At 50.0% G+C, this 16,231-nt stretch overlaps 4 protein-coding genes across 4 annotated transcripts; 2 read left to right on the forward strand and 2 right to left on the reverse strand.

The window, feature by feature from the left end:
* Nucleotides 1-280: 280 nt before the first annotated feature.
* Nucleotides 281-7,116, forward strand: BDQ94DRAFT_177950 (DNA polymerase epsilon catalytic subunit POL2; the record flags this gene model as incomplete). The annotated part of the gene is made up of 3 exons (XM_026773031.1): nucleotides 281-888; nucleotides 1,021-1,085; nucleotides 1,136-7,116. The coding sequence occupies 3 exons, from the start codon at nucleotides 281-283 to the stop codon at nucleotides 7,087-7,089; spliced, it is 6,627 nt and encodes a 2,208-aa protein (XP_026627603.1). The 3' UTR covers nucleotides 7,090-7,116.
* A 562-nt stretch (nucleotides 7,117-7,678) lies between these two features.
* On the forward strand, nucleotides 7,679-9,775 carry BDQ94DRAFT_141794 (serine/threonine-protein kinase). The gene is made up of 5 exons (XM_026765897.1): nucleotides 7,679-7,938; nucleotides 8,026-8,322; nucleotides 8,417-8,507; nucleotides 8,581-8,911; nucleotides 8,980-9,775. The coding sequence occupies exons 2-5, from the start codon at nucleotides 8,143-8,145 to the stop codon at nucleotides 9,569-9,571; spliced, it is 1,194 nt and encodes a 397-aa protein (XP_026627604.1). The 5' UTR covers nucleotides 7,679-7,938; nucleotides 8,026-8,142; the 3' UTR covers nucleotides 9,572-9,775.
* Nucleotides 9,776-10,427: 652 nt separating this feature from the next.
* BDQ94DRAFT_169499 (AMMECR1 domain-containing protein) lies at nucleotides 10,428-11,482 on the reverse strand (the record flags this gene model as incomplete). The annotated part of the gene is made up of 2 exons (XM_026771309.1): nucleotides 10,428-10,896; nucleotides 10,980-11,482. 2 exons carry the CDS (start codon nucleotides 11,480-11,482, stop codon nucleotides 10,428-10,430), a joined length of 972 nt encoding a protein of 323 aa, XP_026627605.1.
* A 1,095-nt stretch (nucleotides 11,483-12,577) lies between these two features.
* On the reverse strand, nucleotides 12,578-14,720 carry BDQ94DRAFT_21119 (putative regulatory factor Sgt1). The gene is made up of 3 exons (XM_026775233.1): nucleotides 14,396-14,720; nucleotides 14,137-14,336; nucleotides 12,578-14,081 (listed from the first exon to the last, which is right to left on the reverse strand). Exons 1-3 carry the CDS (start codon nucleotides 14,658-14,660, stop codon nucleotides 12,714-12,716), a joined length of 1,833 nt encoding a protein of 610 aa, XP_026627606.1. The 5' UTR covers nucleotides 14,661-14,720; the 3' UTR covers nucleotides 12,578-12,713.
* Nucleotides 14,721-16,231: the final 1,511 nt, after the last annotated feature.

The raw sequence follows: 16,231 nt of genomic DNA on the forward strand, positions 1-16,231 counted from the left end.
TAGAAAACGCGAACGCGTCGGAATGGCGTAGGGCAAATCTAGGCTCCGCAACATGCAAGTGGATCAACGACCAATTCAGTTACATTGGAGCGCGCTCAATTGTGTCTGTCAAGAGACGCCCAATTCACAAAGTAAAGAAACTAATATTCACCAAAAGTCAACTATGCGCAGCTTTGTCCTGTGTTAATTACACCATTGCCTTTCCATGTTACGCCTAACTCCCCATCGTCTTGCTCTGCAGTGATCTTCAGCCCCGGCCAGTGGGCGCGTCGCCGTCGCAATGCCTTCAAGAAAACCCAGCAAGTTTGGGAACAAATTCCGGTCGAGCGCGGCCTCCTTTAATCCCAAAAGAACGAAGACAATCGAGTTTTCGTCGCTCCGATCCACCGAGGCAACCTCTCAAGATGAGAAATTCGAGGCGATCCGGCTGGCCAACAGCATCGATGAATCCTTGGGGTTCCCCCGTTTTGAGTCCGGCGAAAAGCGAGTTGGATGGCTCATCAACATGCACAGCACCTCCATAGAAGATCCGAACGTCCCCGGAGGACGCGCCGGCGTGGATTATTACTTTCTCGAAGACGGAGGTGGAAGTTTCAAGGCGACTGTCGAATACGACCCATATTTCTTAATTGCTGTGAAGAAGGGCCGTGAAACTGAGGTTGAGGATTGGTGTCGGAGAACGTTCGAAGGGCTCATCAAGAAGGTATTGCGGGTGGAGAAAGAGGACCTCAAGCTGCCAAACCATCTGCTTGGGTACAAACGGACCTTTCTCCAGCTCAACTTTGCGAGTGTGAGCCATTTATTGGAGGTTCGCAAAACACTACTTCCTCTGGCGGAGAAGAACAAGAAAAACGTAAATGTGATGGATACTTATATGGAGATCTCCAGGTATGTTTATTTATGTGAGGTTCTTTCTTGGGAGCTCGGGCTAACTGAGGTCTATAGCGCAAATGCTGGGTTTGATCTCTTTGATGATGAACTTATTAATGAATCACGATCTAATGCTACTATGAATGCGAGCGATTTCATTATTGATATTCGAGAATATGATGTTCCGTATCATGTTCGAGTCTCCATTGACAAAGGTATGTGCCCGCACCACATGTAGTATCTTCGGTTCGCTAACGGCTTCAAGACATTCGAATAGGAAAATGGTATACAGTAGAGGCAAAGCATGGCGTCATCTCATTGACATGTATAGAAGAACGACTCACGCGAGCCGACCCTGTCGTTCTAGCATTCGATATCGAGACAACCAAGCTACCGCTAAAATTTCCCGACTCCGTGATTGACCAAATCATGATGATATCCTACATGATCGACGGGCAAGGATTCTTGATTACCAACCGTGAGATCGTATCCGAAGACATCAATGACTTCGAATACACGCCCAAGCCAGAGTACAGTGGACCTTTCATGATCTTCAACGAACCCGACGAACGCGGCGTTCTGGAGCGATTTTTCGAACATATCAAGGAAGCGAAGCCTACTGTTATTGCTACCTATAACGGTGACTTTTTCGATTGGCCTTTCGTGGAAGCTAGGGCTAGCGTTCTCGGCATCGACATGTACAGAGAGATCGGTTTCCGCAAGAACAGCGAGGACATCTACCAAAGTGACCACTGCGTTCACATGGATTGCTTCGCCTGGGTGAATCGTGATAGTTATTTGCCCCAGGGAAGTCGTGGTCTAAAAGCTGTTACAGTCGCAAAGCTGGGATATGATCCCGATGAACTCGACCCCGAGCTAATGACTCCATACGCAAGCGAACGCCCTCAGACCCTGGCAGAATATTCCGTTTCCGATGCCGTCGCAACATACTACCTCTACATGAAATACGTCCATCCTTTCATCTTCTCCCTGTGTACAATTCTTCCTATTAACCCCGACGACACGCTGAGAAAGGGTACTGGAACTCTATGTGAGATGCTGCTCATGGTGCAGGCGTATCAAGGAAACATCGTCCTGCCGAACAAGCACAAAGACCCCCCGGAATCTTTCTATGAAGGACATCTACTCGAATCAGAGACTTATGTCGGAGGACACGTCGAGAGTATCGAAGCCGGCGTGTTTCGAAGCGACATCCCTGTTACGTTCAACGTGCAACCTTCTGCGATAGACGAGCTCCTCCGGGATCTGGATGCGGCTTTGAAGTTCAGTATCGAAGTAGAAGAGAAGAAATCGATGGACGATGTTACAAACTACGAAGAGGTCAAAAGGCAGATTGCGGACAAGTTGATTGACCTCAAAGAGAGGCCACACAGGGATGAAGTGCCCTTCATCTATCACTTGGACGTTGCGTCTATGTATCCGAACATCATGATCACAAATCGACTGCAACCTGACTCCATGATCCAAGAGTCGAACTGTGCCGCTTGTGACTTCAACCGACCTGGAAAGACATGCGATAGGCGACTACCATGGGCCTGGAGAGGTGAATTCCTTCCGGCTAAGCGCGACGAATACAATATGATTCGCCAAGCGGTTGCCAACGAACGGTTCCCTGGAAAGCACAAGAATAGCCCGATGAGGTCCTTCGGTGATATGAGCATCGAAGAACAGGCCGGCATTATCAAAAAGCGACTACAGGACTACAGCAAAAAGATTTACCATAAGATTCATGACAGCAAAACAATGGTCAGGGAGGCCATCATTTGTCAGCGAGAGAACCCATTTTATGTCGACACTGTCCGCAGTTTCCGTGACCGAAGATACGATTTCAAGGGCAAGCAGAAGGTCTGGAAAGGCAAGACTGATGCTCTCAAATCTTCAGGCGCATCAGCTGCGGAGGTGGAAGAGGCCAAAAAGATGATCGTCCTCTATGATTCCTTGCAGCTTGCCCACAAAGTCATTCTTAACAGTTTCTATGGTTATGTCATGAGAAAGGGATCTCGATGGTATTCTATGGAAATGGCTGGTGTTACGTGCCTGACAGGTGCTCGCATCATTCAGATGGCAAGAGAACTAGTTGAACGCATTGGGCGACCTCTGGAACTCGACACTGACGGTATCTGGTGTATGTTGCCAGGCTCCTTCCCGGAGAACTTTTCTTTCACCTTGAAAAACGGCAAGAAGCTGGGTATCTCATATCCTTGTGTCATGCTGAACCACCTCGTCCACGGAAGCTACACAAATCATCAATACCAGACTCTGGTCGACCAAGCCACGTTCAGATACGAGCAAAACAGTGAGAACTCTATCTTCTTCGAAGTTGATGGTCCATACAAAGCTATGATCTTGCCAACCTCCAAGGAGGAGGATAAGAACTTGAAGAAACGTTATGCAGTTTTCAACCATGACGGCTCGCTGGCGGAACTGAAGGGTTTCGAGGTCAAACGTCGTGGAGAGCTGAAACTGATCAAGATTTTCCAAACACAAATCTTCCGTTTCTTCCTGGAAGGCACTACTCTTACTGAGACGTATGCTGCAGTGGCCAAGGTGGCTGACCGATGGTTGGATGTACTTTACGAACACGGTGCAACTTTGGCCGACGAGGAACTTATCGATCTCATTTCGGAGAACAGGAGCATGACAAAGACACTTGAAGAATATGGAAATCAGAAGTCAACGTCTATCACAACTGCACGGCGTCTGGCAGAGTTCTTGGGTGAGCAGATGGTGAAGGACAAGGGCTTGAACTGCAAATACATCATTTCATCCAAACCACGAAATACGCCTGTCACTGAACGAGCCATTCCAGTGGCGATCTTCTCTGCTGAGGAAAACGTGAAGCGTTTTTTCTTGCGCAAGTGGCTTAAAGATGACCCTGGCGATATGGATCCTCGTACTGTGATCGACTGGGACTACTATCTTGAGCGCCTGGGCTCCGTTGTGCAGAAGCTCATTACTATCCCCGCTGCGTTACAGAAGATCCGTAACCCGGTTCCTCGCGTCGCTCACCCCGACTGGCTGCAACGGCGGATCAATACCAAGGATGATAGGTTTAAGCAAACGAAGATGACAGACATGTTCATCAAGTCCGATAAGCCGGAGAAGAATCCATTGACAGACATCTCGACGAATATTCTCGACCATCGCGTCCAGCATACAGGTGATCTGGATGAAGCCATTGCCAACTCTACACAGAAGCTCAAGCCATCATCCGAGACTAAGGTCTCCCAAAAGCGAAAACATCCGGAAGGTCTATCGAAAACCTCTCTTGATCCTTTCGCTACCCTTCCCGCGCAGATGCCGTCGATGGCGGATGACTATGTTGGCTTCCTGAAGTACCAGAAGCAGAAGTGGAAGATACAGAAACAAGCCCGAATCCGTCGCCGCCAACTTTTCGGTGAAAGAGCGAACGCAGGTGGCGACTCCTTGAGCAATCTTTTCAGAAACCAGGCCGAATTGCTGTACATCAACACCTGGCAGATTTTGCAGCTTTCCGAGACAGGAAGGCCTGGCATTGTGCGAGCATTTGTTCTCATCGACCGAAAGATCCATGCTCTCACTGTCAAAGTGCCCCGGCAAATTTATGTTAATCTTAAACAAGATTCCCTTCCTGATGTTGACGTGCCGGACTGCGAGGTTGAAAAGGTCACTCACACGTTGCCCAACGGGCATCCTTCGGTCCATCTATTCAAGTTAACATTGTCGGAAGAGACTTATCTTCGCGAAGCGGAGAAGATCGATGTTCTTTTTCAGCACCCTAGCGTTGAGGGTGTTTATGAGAAGAACATCCCTCTCAACATCCGAGCAGTCCTGAAGCTGGGTAGCATTTGTACGTTTGATGAGGAACAGCGAGGTGTTCTCGGAGAAGGCTTGGACCGCGGCTTTGACCTTTCGACCCTATGCCGCACAACCACAGAGCAACCGTATCTCCTGGACTCGCCACTCGCCTTCCATTATCTCTATCATGTCGCATCTGGGGACAGGCAGATTTTTGCCCTTTTCTCCAGCACGAAGAACGAGGCACATGTAGTGATCCTGAACCGCACGCGGGATGTTCAGGGTCTTCCGAATCTCGACAAGATCTACTCTGAACTCCTCGCGCGTAGAATGCAAACCATGGAAGGAGACCAGTCACAGGCTGCTTTCGAATATCAGGAGAAGATCCATTTCAGGACCACGCAAGTGACTACTAGGAGAAAGGCCCACCTGGAGGTTGGAGACCTGATTAAGAAGTTCAAGTCCGAAGAGACCATGCCTGCCGTTATGGTCATCCAGTCACAACAAAGGAAGCGCCTGTGCCATGACATTCCAATCCTTCGGGAGTTCCCTACACTGCCGGTCAAACCTGAAGTGTCAGATATGGATCTCCCACCTCTGGGATGGCAGTCTTTCATTGCCAGGCGCCTGGTCACTCACTATCTCTATCTCTCTGCTTGGGTTCAACACCTCACATTGCTCGCTAGATACGGTGACGTTCCTCTTTGCAACTTGGAGAACGATGACCCTCGCTTCCTCATTGATATCTCGTACGCAAGACGGCTCCAACAGAACAACGTTGTGCTCTGGTGGTCTTCGAATCCACGGCCTGATCATGCGGGGTATGAGAAGGACGATATCTCTGGTCCTCTTGAGAAGGTCTCTATGCCATCAGTGAACGTTCCAAGCGCGTATACCACGGTATGCATTGAGTTGGAAGTTCGCAACCTGGCAATCAACACAATCCTGACATCGTCCATCATCAATGAGATGGAGGGTGCAGATACGCTTCTGGCTTCATCCGGTCAGTCTGCAGACCCTAACGGAGGCGGTGTCTTGTATTCCGAGAAGGCATTTGCCTCAGCCGGCGCGGTTGTGTTGCGTGAAATGGTTAAACACTGGTGGACCGAGGCTTGTGACGGAAACAGCATGGCCGATATCATGGTACAGCACTTGATTCGATGGGTAGAGAGCCCAGTCTCATGTCTCTATGATCGGTCTTTGCATCACTACGTGCGGATGCTGTCACGAAAATCATTCCAACGCCTGATGGCTGAATTCAGGCGCGTTGGGTCAAATGTCATTTTTGCAAGCTCCACTCGTCTCTTGCTCCAGACCTCTAAGACGGAGGTGGGCAATGCCTATGCATACAGTCAGTACGTGCTCAAGTCCATCCGAGCCAATCCGTCGTTCCATTTCATCGATCTCGAAATCAAGGAGTACTGGGACTATCTGCTTTGGTACGACGAGTACAACTACGGTGGCAAAGGTTGCCAAGAAGTCGTCGAGTCTGATGAGCAGGAGTTGGAAACAGTCATGCACTGGCAGCTCAATCGTACATTGCCCACACCCATGCAGACTATTTTCCATGACTGGGTTGTGGAGTATATCGAACTCATGCACGGCCTCAAACGGCCGGATACAAACGACTCTACGCCACGATTGACGCAAATCCCAATTGGACGTCCTAGTGACGAGGATAGCCAGGAAGTTTCGGCTGCCCTTGCAGAAAAGTTTTCAAAGCCATTAAAGAAGCAAATCACTGGCCTCATTCGCCGGCAGCGCGACGAGCTCCTTCACCCGGAGTTAGCCTCTGATTACATCTTTCCTGTCCTCCCTGGGGTATTGTCGGACCCTAATGAAGAGAAGCGCAATCCTGTGTTAGAACTTGTAAAACTACTCATGCAAGTCCTTAGCCTGTCGAAGATCACCACCATGGAGACGCGGCTACTGCGTCGTGAGCTGCTAGCTCTTTTCGAGGTACGAGAATTCAGCAAGGAAGGCCGCTTCGAGAATCCCGGCGCGAGCCTTAAAATTCCGGAACTTACCTGCGGCTCTTGCTGCCTGATCCGAGATCTGGATTTGTGTCGGGATGAAGATGTACTCCCAGAGCCCGGAGTTGACGCAAGCAAGACCTCGACCAAGCCATGGCGCTGTCCGTTCTGCCAAACCGAATACGACCGATTGGCACAGGAAGAGATCTTGATTGGTCAAATTCAAGGGTACATTGTCGGGTGGCAGACACAGGACCTGAAGTGCTCGAAATGTGGAACGCTCAAGGTCAGTGATTTCATGGAGCACTGCTCTTGCAGTGGAGTGTGGGTGGAAACGATGGATCGGAAGGAGATTGAGAGGAAGCTGCACATCTTGAACAGCGTGGCCAAGTTCCACGGACTCAAGTTGTTGGAGAGCGTTGTGGGAGAAGTTCTTGCACAGATGTGAACATGTGGTTGTTCTTGCATGATTGCTTGTCATTTGAGCGTTGATGGTTGGTGGCTATACCCGCGGTAACTCTTCTACACTTCGGTTTCGGTATACACATGCGGCCGGGGCAACATTGGATAGGCGTTGCGGAAGGGATTGAATCCATTTGAATGGCGTAAATAGCATTTTTATTACCTTGCCTCCCTTCAATACATAGTGTATGCATAATAGTACCTGGTCCGTTGCTAAGAAACTCATAGAGTCGAGGATGTAGTAGTGCCGGTGCCTGGCCCGAGTCTCTTCTGTGGACTGTCCAATATGTCGGAAATACATCCCGGCCCCTCCACGTAGGCTCTTGACTTAAGAAAGCACATATATTTATCTTCGAAGGATTCTGAGTCTGTTGTTTACTTCCGTAGTGGGTTTGGGTAATAATCAGTCCCTAAGCTTAATTTATATCGCAAGTCAATGATCCATCTATTAATATATGAGACAAAGTGCACACGATCCATGGATGATTCTTCGATTAGCACCTCGGCACGTGTGTGGCAGGCGCACCGCAATCCGATCTGTCACCCCAACTTACTTTCCTTCAACACGCCGATCTCCATCGATTTGATTTTCCGCATTCCACCAGAAGGCAGCACTGCTGACAGCTTGTTTCTCTGTTCTGGATCCCAGGACCATCATCCTCAGCTGGTTTGAAAACCCCCCACTCCAACAGCGTCCGCCCAACGGCGTCTGCACCGAAACCCCGCAGTCGGACTCCACCACATCGTCTCATTGCGACAGAACAGCCGGTCCCTTATTCTGGCTACCTCCCTGGCACGTTTCACTTCGCCTGTGAACCCGTCACGCTTCCTGCAGGTATGTAAGCCGACTTTTGATTGGACTTGGTTTATTGGTTCAAGATCCGCTATCTTGTCTATCCATCTACTGACCGCGGGGCTGAAGACGCAGGCCCGAACCACCCTTATCCGTCTGCCTTGAACCCGGACCCTATCGACAGTCCACCCTTACCTCTCCACCCCTGAAACAGAACTCCGTCGCCTTCGGGAATTTCAATCATAAATGGCGTCGCAACCGCAAGCAGGTCAACGGCCTAAAGTCCAGCCCTGCCGATACAAGACTGGAAAGACCCTGGGAGCCGGCTCCTACTCGGTCGTCAAGGAATGTGTGCACATTGACACCGGCCGCTACTATGCGGCGAAGGTGATCAACAAGCGCTTGATGGCAGGACGTGAGCACATGGTACTTCTTCACCCAGGGGATCTAGCTGTGGCTGGCGAAACTCAAGATATACCAGGAAGGCTAATGATAAGGATTGTGGGGGTTATCGTGATAGGTTCGAAATGAGATCGCGGTGCTGAAAAGGGTGTCGATGGGACATCAGAACATTTTGACCCTGGTCGATTATTTCGAGACTATGAACAACTGTATGTGTATCTCCGGTGTGGAGTCTTGATATGAAAGTCGTCGAAGGCTAACTGTCCTTTCGCAATTTGACAGTGTATCTGGTTACCGATCTTGCGCTTGGTGGCGAGCTATTCGATCGCATCTGCCGTAAGGGCAGTTACTACGAATCCGACGCTGCGGACCTCATTCGTGCCATTCTTTCCGCTGTGGCATACCTGCACGACCACGGGATCGTGCATCGGGATCTGAAGCCTGAGAATCTTCTTTTCCGCACCCCAGAGGATAATGCGGATCTACTGATCGCAGACTTTGGCTTGTCGAGAATTATGGACGAGGAGCAGTTCCACGTTCTTACAACGACGTGCGGCACACCGGGATACATGGCTCCCGAGATCTTCAAGAAGAGTGGTCATGGAAAGCCAGTGTACGTTCCTCTGCCTTGACATTCTGCCAGCGCGAGTACTGTTTCTAGTACTAACGACCACCCAACAGAGACATCTGGGCCATTGGTGTCATCACCTATTTCTTGCTATGCGGCTACACCCCCTTTGACCGCGACTCCAACCTGGAAGAGATGCAGGCCATCCTTGCAGCAGATTACTCCTTCACACCCATCGAGTACTGGCGCGGTGTTTCCCACGACGCACGGGACTTCATCAAGCGTTGCCTAACCATCGACCCTAGCGCTCGAATGACGGCTCACGATGCCTTGCAACACGCCTGGGTCAACCCGCCCTACGACACATCCGCAGACAAGTTCGGCTCCGGCGAAGATCTCCTCCCCACCGTCAAGAAGAACTTCAACGCTCGCCGCACCCTCCACAAGGCCATCGATACCGTTCGCGCCATCAACAAGCTTCGCGAAGGCGGCGGCCTAATGATGGACGGTATGATGAGCGTCGACCCCAAGCCCGAACGAGTCAACGGCAACGACGTCATCGAAGAACGACGCGACCACGATGGAGATATGGAGATCGATGGTCGTGCCAATGCCCGTGGTCAGACAGAAGAGCAGATCCGTGCTCAGGAGCGGAAAGTCCAAGAAATGGTCGCAGGCCTGTGGAGTCGGACTGGGAAGAAATAAGGGATGGTAATAAATATATATCGTATCATTATTTTCCTGGGATCATATCTACCAAGCTTAAGCTTATATACCTTTTGTTCCCCTTCACACTATCACTACTTCCTTATCTTGATATCTGTTAACCCTTGATGGGAATAAATTTTTCCTGATCATTATCTGGTGTGGCTTTTGTGGCTAAAGAAACATATTTCGGTCTCGGTCCATACTACTATCTATCCTCTTTCATACGTACTAGTAATTATAGCATACGACACGATGTAATAGATATTGATACATCTATATTAGACGTATATACGCGGGGTAAGATGAAGTATAACTGGATTTATAGATCAGGCGATTGGAGGAAAGGATGGAAAGATATGATAGTATGATAGTATGGTGCAACTTAGATGTTGGAATTGTTTCTTCCCTTCCCCCCTCTCCCCCCTTTTTTTAGTTGGTGGATGGAAGGGGAGAGGTTAGTTTAGCCTGATAGGCTTGTTCTTTTTGCACTCACGAGGTCTATGTACTAGATTGTAAGGTGTGGGTATGCACCGGTTTTGCTGTTTAAACGTTCCTTGTATAAATGATGTGTTTGGAGAAATGGTGCGGTGTATTTGTGGCTCGAAATGTTGTAGGAAGTAATAGAAATATAAAATCTAACGTTGGAATGGGCGTTATAGCAAAACGAGGAGGCTTTCCCGAAAGATGGAGTTGTCCCGATTAGTATGTCCTTATAAACGGATTGTCTGTTTACATGACATGTGGTAGATATGTCCCAAATGCATAAAATAACCAAAGAATAAAACGCCTCTCGTCTCACTGACGCCATCGCATCATTAAACATCCAGGTTGAATGGGATCATTGGTTGGCTTGTCAGCTCAAGAGCTGCTGGCTCCCATCGTCCAGCGAGAGGACCCACTGGCGCCATTCTTGCCATTCCGCATAGCTGCTGCTGGCCTTGAGGCCCTGATACTTGACGGCTCGGAAATCGGAGACCTGCTCCCATGGCTTGGTTGCGCCGGCAGTCCCATGACCAGCATTGCTGCTGCCTCGCAAAAACCGTCTCGCCACGCTCTCGGAAGGCCCATCCCAGCCTGCTTTGTGCATCAGGCTGTTGACGGTCTCTTCTTTAGTCCATCCTTGCTCGACCGCGACATCAGGGAGGTAGGTTGCGCCATAGCGTCTGCCGCGATGAATGAAGGAGATGCGAAGGCCATGCACCCCAAGGATCCAGTCCAGAGCGTTGGTGCATGGCTCGAAAGACCCGAGAAGTGTCAATGAGCAAGAGAGAGAGGGCAGAAGAGACTCCGGGATCGGGGAAAACCGAGTATCATCAAATGCGCTGTGGGCGGTTAGCATGCGCGAGCCTTGCCAAGGTGTAGGTGGAAGGCCCGGTCTCATGGATGGTGAAAGGGATATACGTACGACGTGAGAGCGTAAGATTTCAGGCCCTCGGCAAGTTCCTGCGCCTCAAATGTGCCAATGCAACCCCGGAGTGACTTGTGACCGTGTTTCGAAACGGTATTCCATGTTACAAAGAGAGGATATTTGTCTTCTCTTGGCTTGCCACTGGCCGTGTCCGAGGAGGAGCTGGGTGTCGTGACTGTGGTTGAGCTTGACAAGACAGATTGCGACGAGTTGGTAGACGCGAGGGATTGTGTTGTAGAAGAGCTCGAGCCAGACTGAAGTCGGCTGACTCGGGGCACTTTGATCTTCTGAGAGCGACTGCTCTTTCCAGAAAGCGGCGCGGTGTTCTCGTCCTCGTCTACAAATTGCGAATCGTCGTCCTCATCTAACGCGGCGAGCTTTTTATATTGTTCGTGCTGTTCCCAGAGCTCTTCCACAGACGCAAGACTGATGGGTTCCCTTCGCCTATAGGAGGCAGCAAGGGTCTCGAAACAGTAGTAACATTGAGCCGGGGTGGCCATTCTTTAAATCCAGATGTATATTTGCTTAAAAGAAAGAATCACGATATCAGGTCTCCCAATGAGTATGTATAGAAACAGCGACGGTGATCTTGATCTGTTCGTCACAGCCTAGGGGTTCTGTCTCGAGGCAAACACCCGGTTGCTCCGCTTGACCGGGGGAATCCGGCACCAGAAGGCTACTTGCAGCACAACAGGTACGACGGGACTTGAGATGAGATGGACTGGATCTTAACTAAAGAGACCAGCAGCAACGTACAGTCCAGTGCCAGGGATCCGCCCAGAAGGTGAGAGTCCACGGAAAAGGCAGCAACTGAGAGAGGCAAAGCAGGGAGGGGAAGAAAGAGGGGAAGAAAGCCCAACGAGGGGAAGTACGAGCCAGGCCGGCCGATAACGCCGCCACGTGATCGACACGGGGCTTATCGGCTTGTCTGCAGACTCTTATCGGGCTTATCACGGGGGACCAAGCATACAGCATCATGATGATGGTGATGGCTACATCAGGAGGTAACAAACTACTAGTAGTAGTTGTAGTTATGACATTAGTAGTTTTTGCATAAAGTGTTGAACACTAGTATGACTGAAATAAGTATATAATCTTCATTGTACGTTCATTATTCACTACTAGTAGTACCTAATTATGCACAAAGTGTCTCGTATATATATTACGCGGCGTTAGGACTAGGAGACCCGATCTTCATTTAAGTTGTCTTCAGATCATTATGATACTAGGATATGATATCCCATTAGGTCAAGGATTTTGATATATTACATCACAATCGATATACGGTCGATACAGCTCCATGGAAGCAGCCAGTCCCAGAGAAAATGAGGAGTGGTTTCTCGAAGATTGTCCAATGGTCATCTCTCCCCGGGTCAGTGTGGGCATGCACTTCCAGATAGAAAATATTCAGGTCGCAATAGACCTTTCTCTTTGCACATCGACTGCGCCTTCATTATAGACGTGTTGGCAGTCTGAAGTATATATAGGGCTCAATCCGAGCTCCTGGCAGCAAGTGTTCATCTGAGCAGCACTTTGACTCCCATAGGCCGCAAGCATAGAACAGCGGCAGCGAATCACCTGACCTCTTGTCTATCCGACAGAGGTATGTAAGGTCATATCGTCTGGTGACGAGCCATTGATGGCCTGAATGTTAGCGACTGGCTATACATCATATTTTCGTTGACAGTCAACCCGGGACAATGTTGATACTCGTCATTCATAGTCGCAGTGTCAGCGATGACGATCGTCTTTGGGCATAGCTAGATTCATCATAGAAAGCATATTTCCTGCAGGGCCAGCCGCGCCACCTTGGCCCTGAAGACTTTCGAGAAGGTTTTTTGCGAAGTTGATGTCAATGTCGTCCTCATCCAGTTCAGGTAGGTCATCGTCCTCCGCTTCACCTGACTTGGTATCAGCCAAAGCCTGTTTGTCACCGGCTGTCTTGGGCTTGCGATTGAGGTCGAGCACTCCCGTGCCTTTCAATTCTGCCTCCATTTGCTTCGAAAGTTCCTTAATCTGCTCGGTGTCATCCTCGGATTCGCTATCCAGTTCCTCCACTCGCCCCCGCGGCTTCGAAGGCCGAGACGAGCCCGGCAGGCCAGAGCCGCCTGATGGCATTCCCATCATTTCCTTCATCATCCTCGAAAATTCCTCTTCATCAAACGAAGCCTCTTTATCTTCACCATCACTGCTCATCTCATCTTCATCCTCATCATCATTGTCAGTATCAGTGCCATAGTCATCGAAGAATTCTGCTCCTTCGAAGCCAGCCGAATCATCATTCAGGAACTTCTCGAATTGAGCCACAATACGCTGAAGATTTTCTTGCGCGTTCGCATCACCAAAGGTACCCTCGGCGAGCGGTCTACCGTCTTTGTCTTTCCCCTTGCCTTTGAGCTCCCGATCTAAGTCTTCAAAGCTGATGTCGAGCCATTTCTCGTCATCTTGCCGCTTGTCCCAGGCTTCGATGTCTTTGTCCGTGGGCAGTTGTTCATCACCAGTATCCAGGTCTTCCAGGATAAGCTTCATTTCCCTGACTGCTGTCTTGTCTTGATTTTGAGGATCCGTGAGAAGCATCTCAAACCCACAAGCCAATTTCATGCCTATCTCGGCCCGATCATATGCTTTCTGATCATCTGTTGTGGGTAGTTTATCGTTCCATGACTTCGGTACTGGAAAGTCCTGGCTTTTGAGTTGAGCATATCCAACCCGCGTGAAGCGGACGCTCACGGTGACGAAATCTTCAGGCTTGAAGATGAAGCTGTCGGCATCCTTGGATCGAAGAGGTCGCAGGGCAATCGGGTCGCGCAGATAGAAGGCTTCGACAGCGGCAGAGATATATGCGGGCTTCTGATGAAGTAGGAAGGCAATTTTGCGAGGAATGGTCACGAACGCGGAGTGAAGGTTTTCGTTGATCTGTTGGGGATAGTTACGCAAGCGGTAGAACGCCTCCTCTTGAATCATGGTAGATCTCATAAGACGCCCCGGCTCCTCCATGATGATCTTCTTTGCATCCGATAGCGATATCTTCTCTGTCACTCTATCTTTCTTATCGTTCCTGGGCTTAATTATGACAAGTTGACCTTGGTTAATCCAGACCTGGGAGGAAGTTAGCCTGCGACATAACAGACACTACAACGAATACGCCACTAACTCTGTTATCTGCTACCTCAGGTTCAAGCCAAGCAGGTAGCGTGGCGGCAGCTTCCACCAAAAGGAACTGACCATCACCATCCACAGCTTTCGCCCAGACATTTTTGTGCTTCTTAGTCAACTCGCGCAACAGATATACGATCACCCACTCGTCCTCGATTGAATCTCCGAAGTTGGTACGGCCATGCAAAGAGGTGACTCCTAGGTATCCGTCAGTGGCTGGAACAAGAAATTAGTATACATGAAAGAACGCGGCGCACCATTATCTTTCGTGATCTCCAGCCGAAAGCTTTCACGTTGCCAGATATAATCCTTTAGAAGTTCTTTTACCAATTCTGCAGAGGTACGTTGCACCTCTGCCAATCTCGCACGCGTTTCAGCGACTTCGTCGACCACCGCGGGGGCGGGGCTGGAAGGAATATAGTAAAGAGAATAATCGACGCTATCGTCAGGGATCTCCGGCTTGGGGATGGGGTGGAAAGTGGACTTGAACCACTCCAGGTCCTCCTCGGACATGGGCGCCATGATGCGGATGATCTGCAGCAGGCTCACTTCCCTGCCTTGAATGTGTGCAGCAGTTCAACTCAAACCAACTTCAATAATCAGAAACTGGAAAATAAATTACGGCATGACTTCATACCGGACGAGACGCGGCGAATTGCTTGGCCCGGGCCCCGTGACCCGGGCGCTAGGTCGCGTTGGGCTAGATGTCAACAAGAACGAGGGCTTGAGGCCTCACCGCCCAAAACACGTCCCGTATCGCATCGCATTTCCAGTACTACCTTAGATTGTCAGTCCCCTCCGCCGCGTTCCCCGATTTCCAGTGGTGCTGTCGGCGATGGTTTCCCATTGAATGGCATTCGCACCTTCCCCTACACTGTTCACACCAACCTTCAGCACTATAACCCCGCGTTTTACCCGTCGACCATGGCGTATCCGTACATCGACACGCCGCGCACCGAAGTCGACGGAAACGCGACTTATATGACCGGCTATCGCAGCGTGGGACGACCCAATTTGACGGCACTTGACTCAGTGGAAAATTCGTTTGCTACACCATCCAAGGATGATGACCTCCTCAAAGGTCTTGGTGACGGTCGAAGGCGGACTTCTGGGAGTTTCAAGATCAACACGCCGCGTGCAGGCGCAGCTTCCAAATCGGCAAGAAGCGCGTTAAATAGTCGACATCAGCTTCCCACAGCAGCGCCTCCCAAGGGTGAATTTACGCCCCTCATGAGGAGTGCCACGAAGAACAATTACTTGCGAAATATGTCTACGACGCGCGGACCAAAGACCCCGGGACATATCGGCAGGAGTTATTTGAGCAATGGCAACACGCCGGGTTTGCCTGGGATGGAAATGACCGACATTGATGAGGAAGACGCGACCGACGATCAGCCCACTCCTATCCCGCAGGTTGCAAGCAGCAGCGTGCAGAGCACACCGCTTCCAGGGTTGTCCAGGAACGGTGGTGTACTCAATGAGGGCAATAATATGACATTGAAGGAACAGGAGAAGGTAAAGATATGGTTTATAGTTTGGAGGACGTTACTAACAAGTATAGATGATCGATCAATTAGACAAGGATAATTTTGGTCTGAAATTGAAAATTCATTTCTTGCAGGAGCAACTGGAGAAGGCCGGACCCGCCTACAACCAAGCAGCGCTGAAGGAAAACACAGAGCTAAAGGTCTCGAAATTAACGATGCAACGCGACATCTCACGCTACAAGAAGAGCCTCCAACAGGCTGAACGCGACCTCGAATCCTACCGCATACAATTTCAGGAGCTGAGGGAGAAAGCACGGGGAAGACCATCCGATGATACGATACAGCGCGAAATGGATTTGATGCGGGAAGAGATCGAAGCGAGAGACAACCAAATCAGGGAGCTCCAGGAGGATTTGAGGGATGCCAAGGACAGCCAAACTCAAGAAATGGAGAAACTCCGTGACGAAGTTGAAGATCTCGAGGCGTCGGTAAGGGAGCGGGACCGGGTTATCGAGGAACGCGAAGAGGAGATCGAAGAATTGAAGGACAGAGACGGCAAGGAACGCGATGCACTTACTGAGCTGGAATCAGAACTGCAACGTGCGA

This window comes from Aspergillus welwitschiae (assembly GCF_003344945.1).
Source record: "Aspergillus welwitschiae strain CBS 139.54b unplaced genomic scaffold BDQ94scaffold_12, whole genome shotgun sequence".
NCBI lineage: Eukaryota > Fungi > Ascomycota > Eurotiomycetes > Eurotiales > Aspergillaceae > Aspergillus > Aspergillus welwitschiae.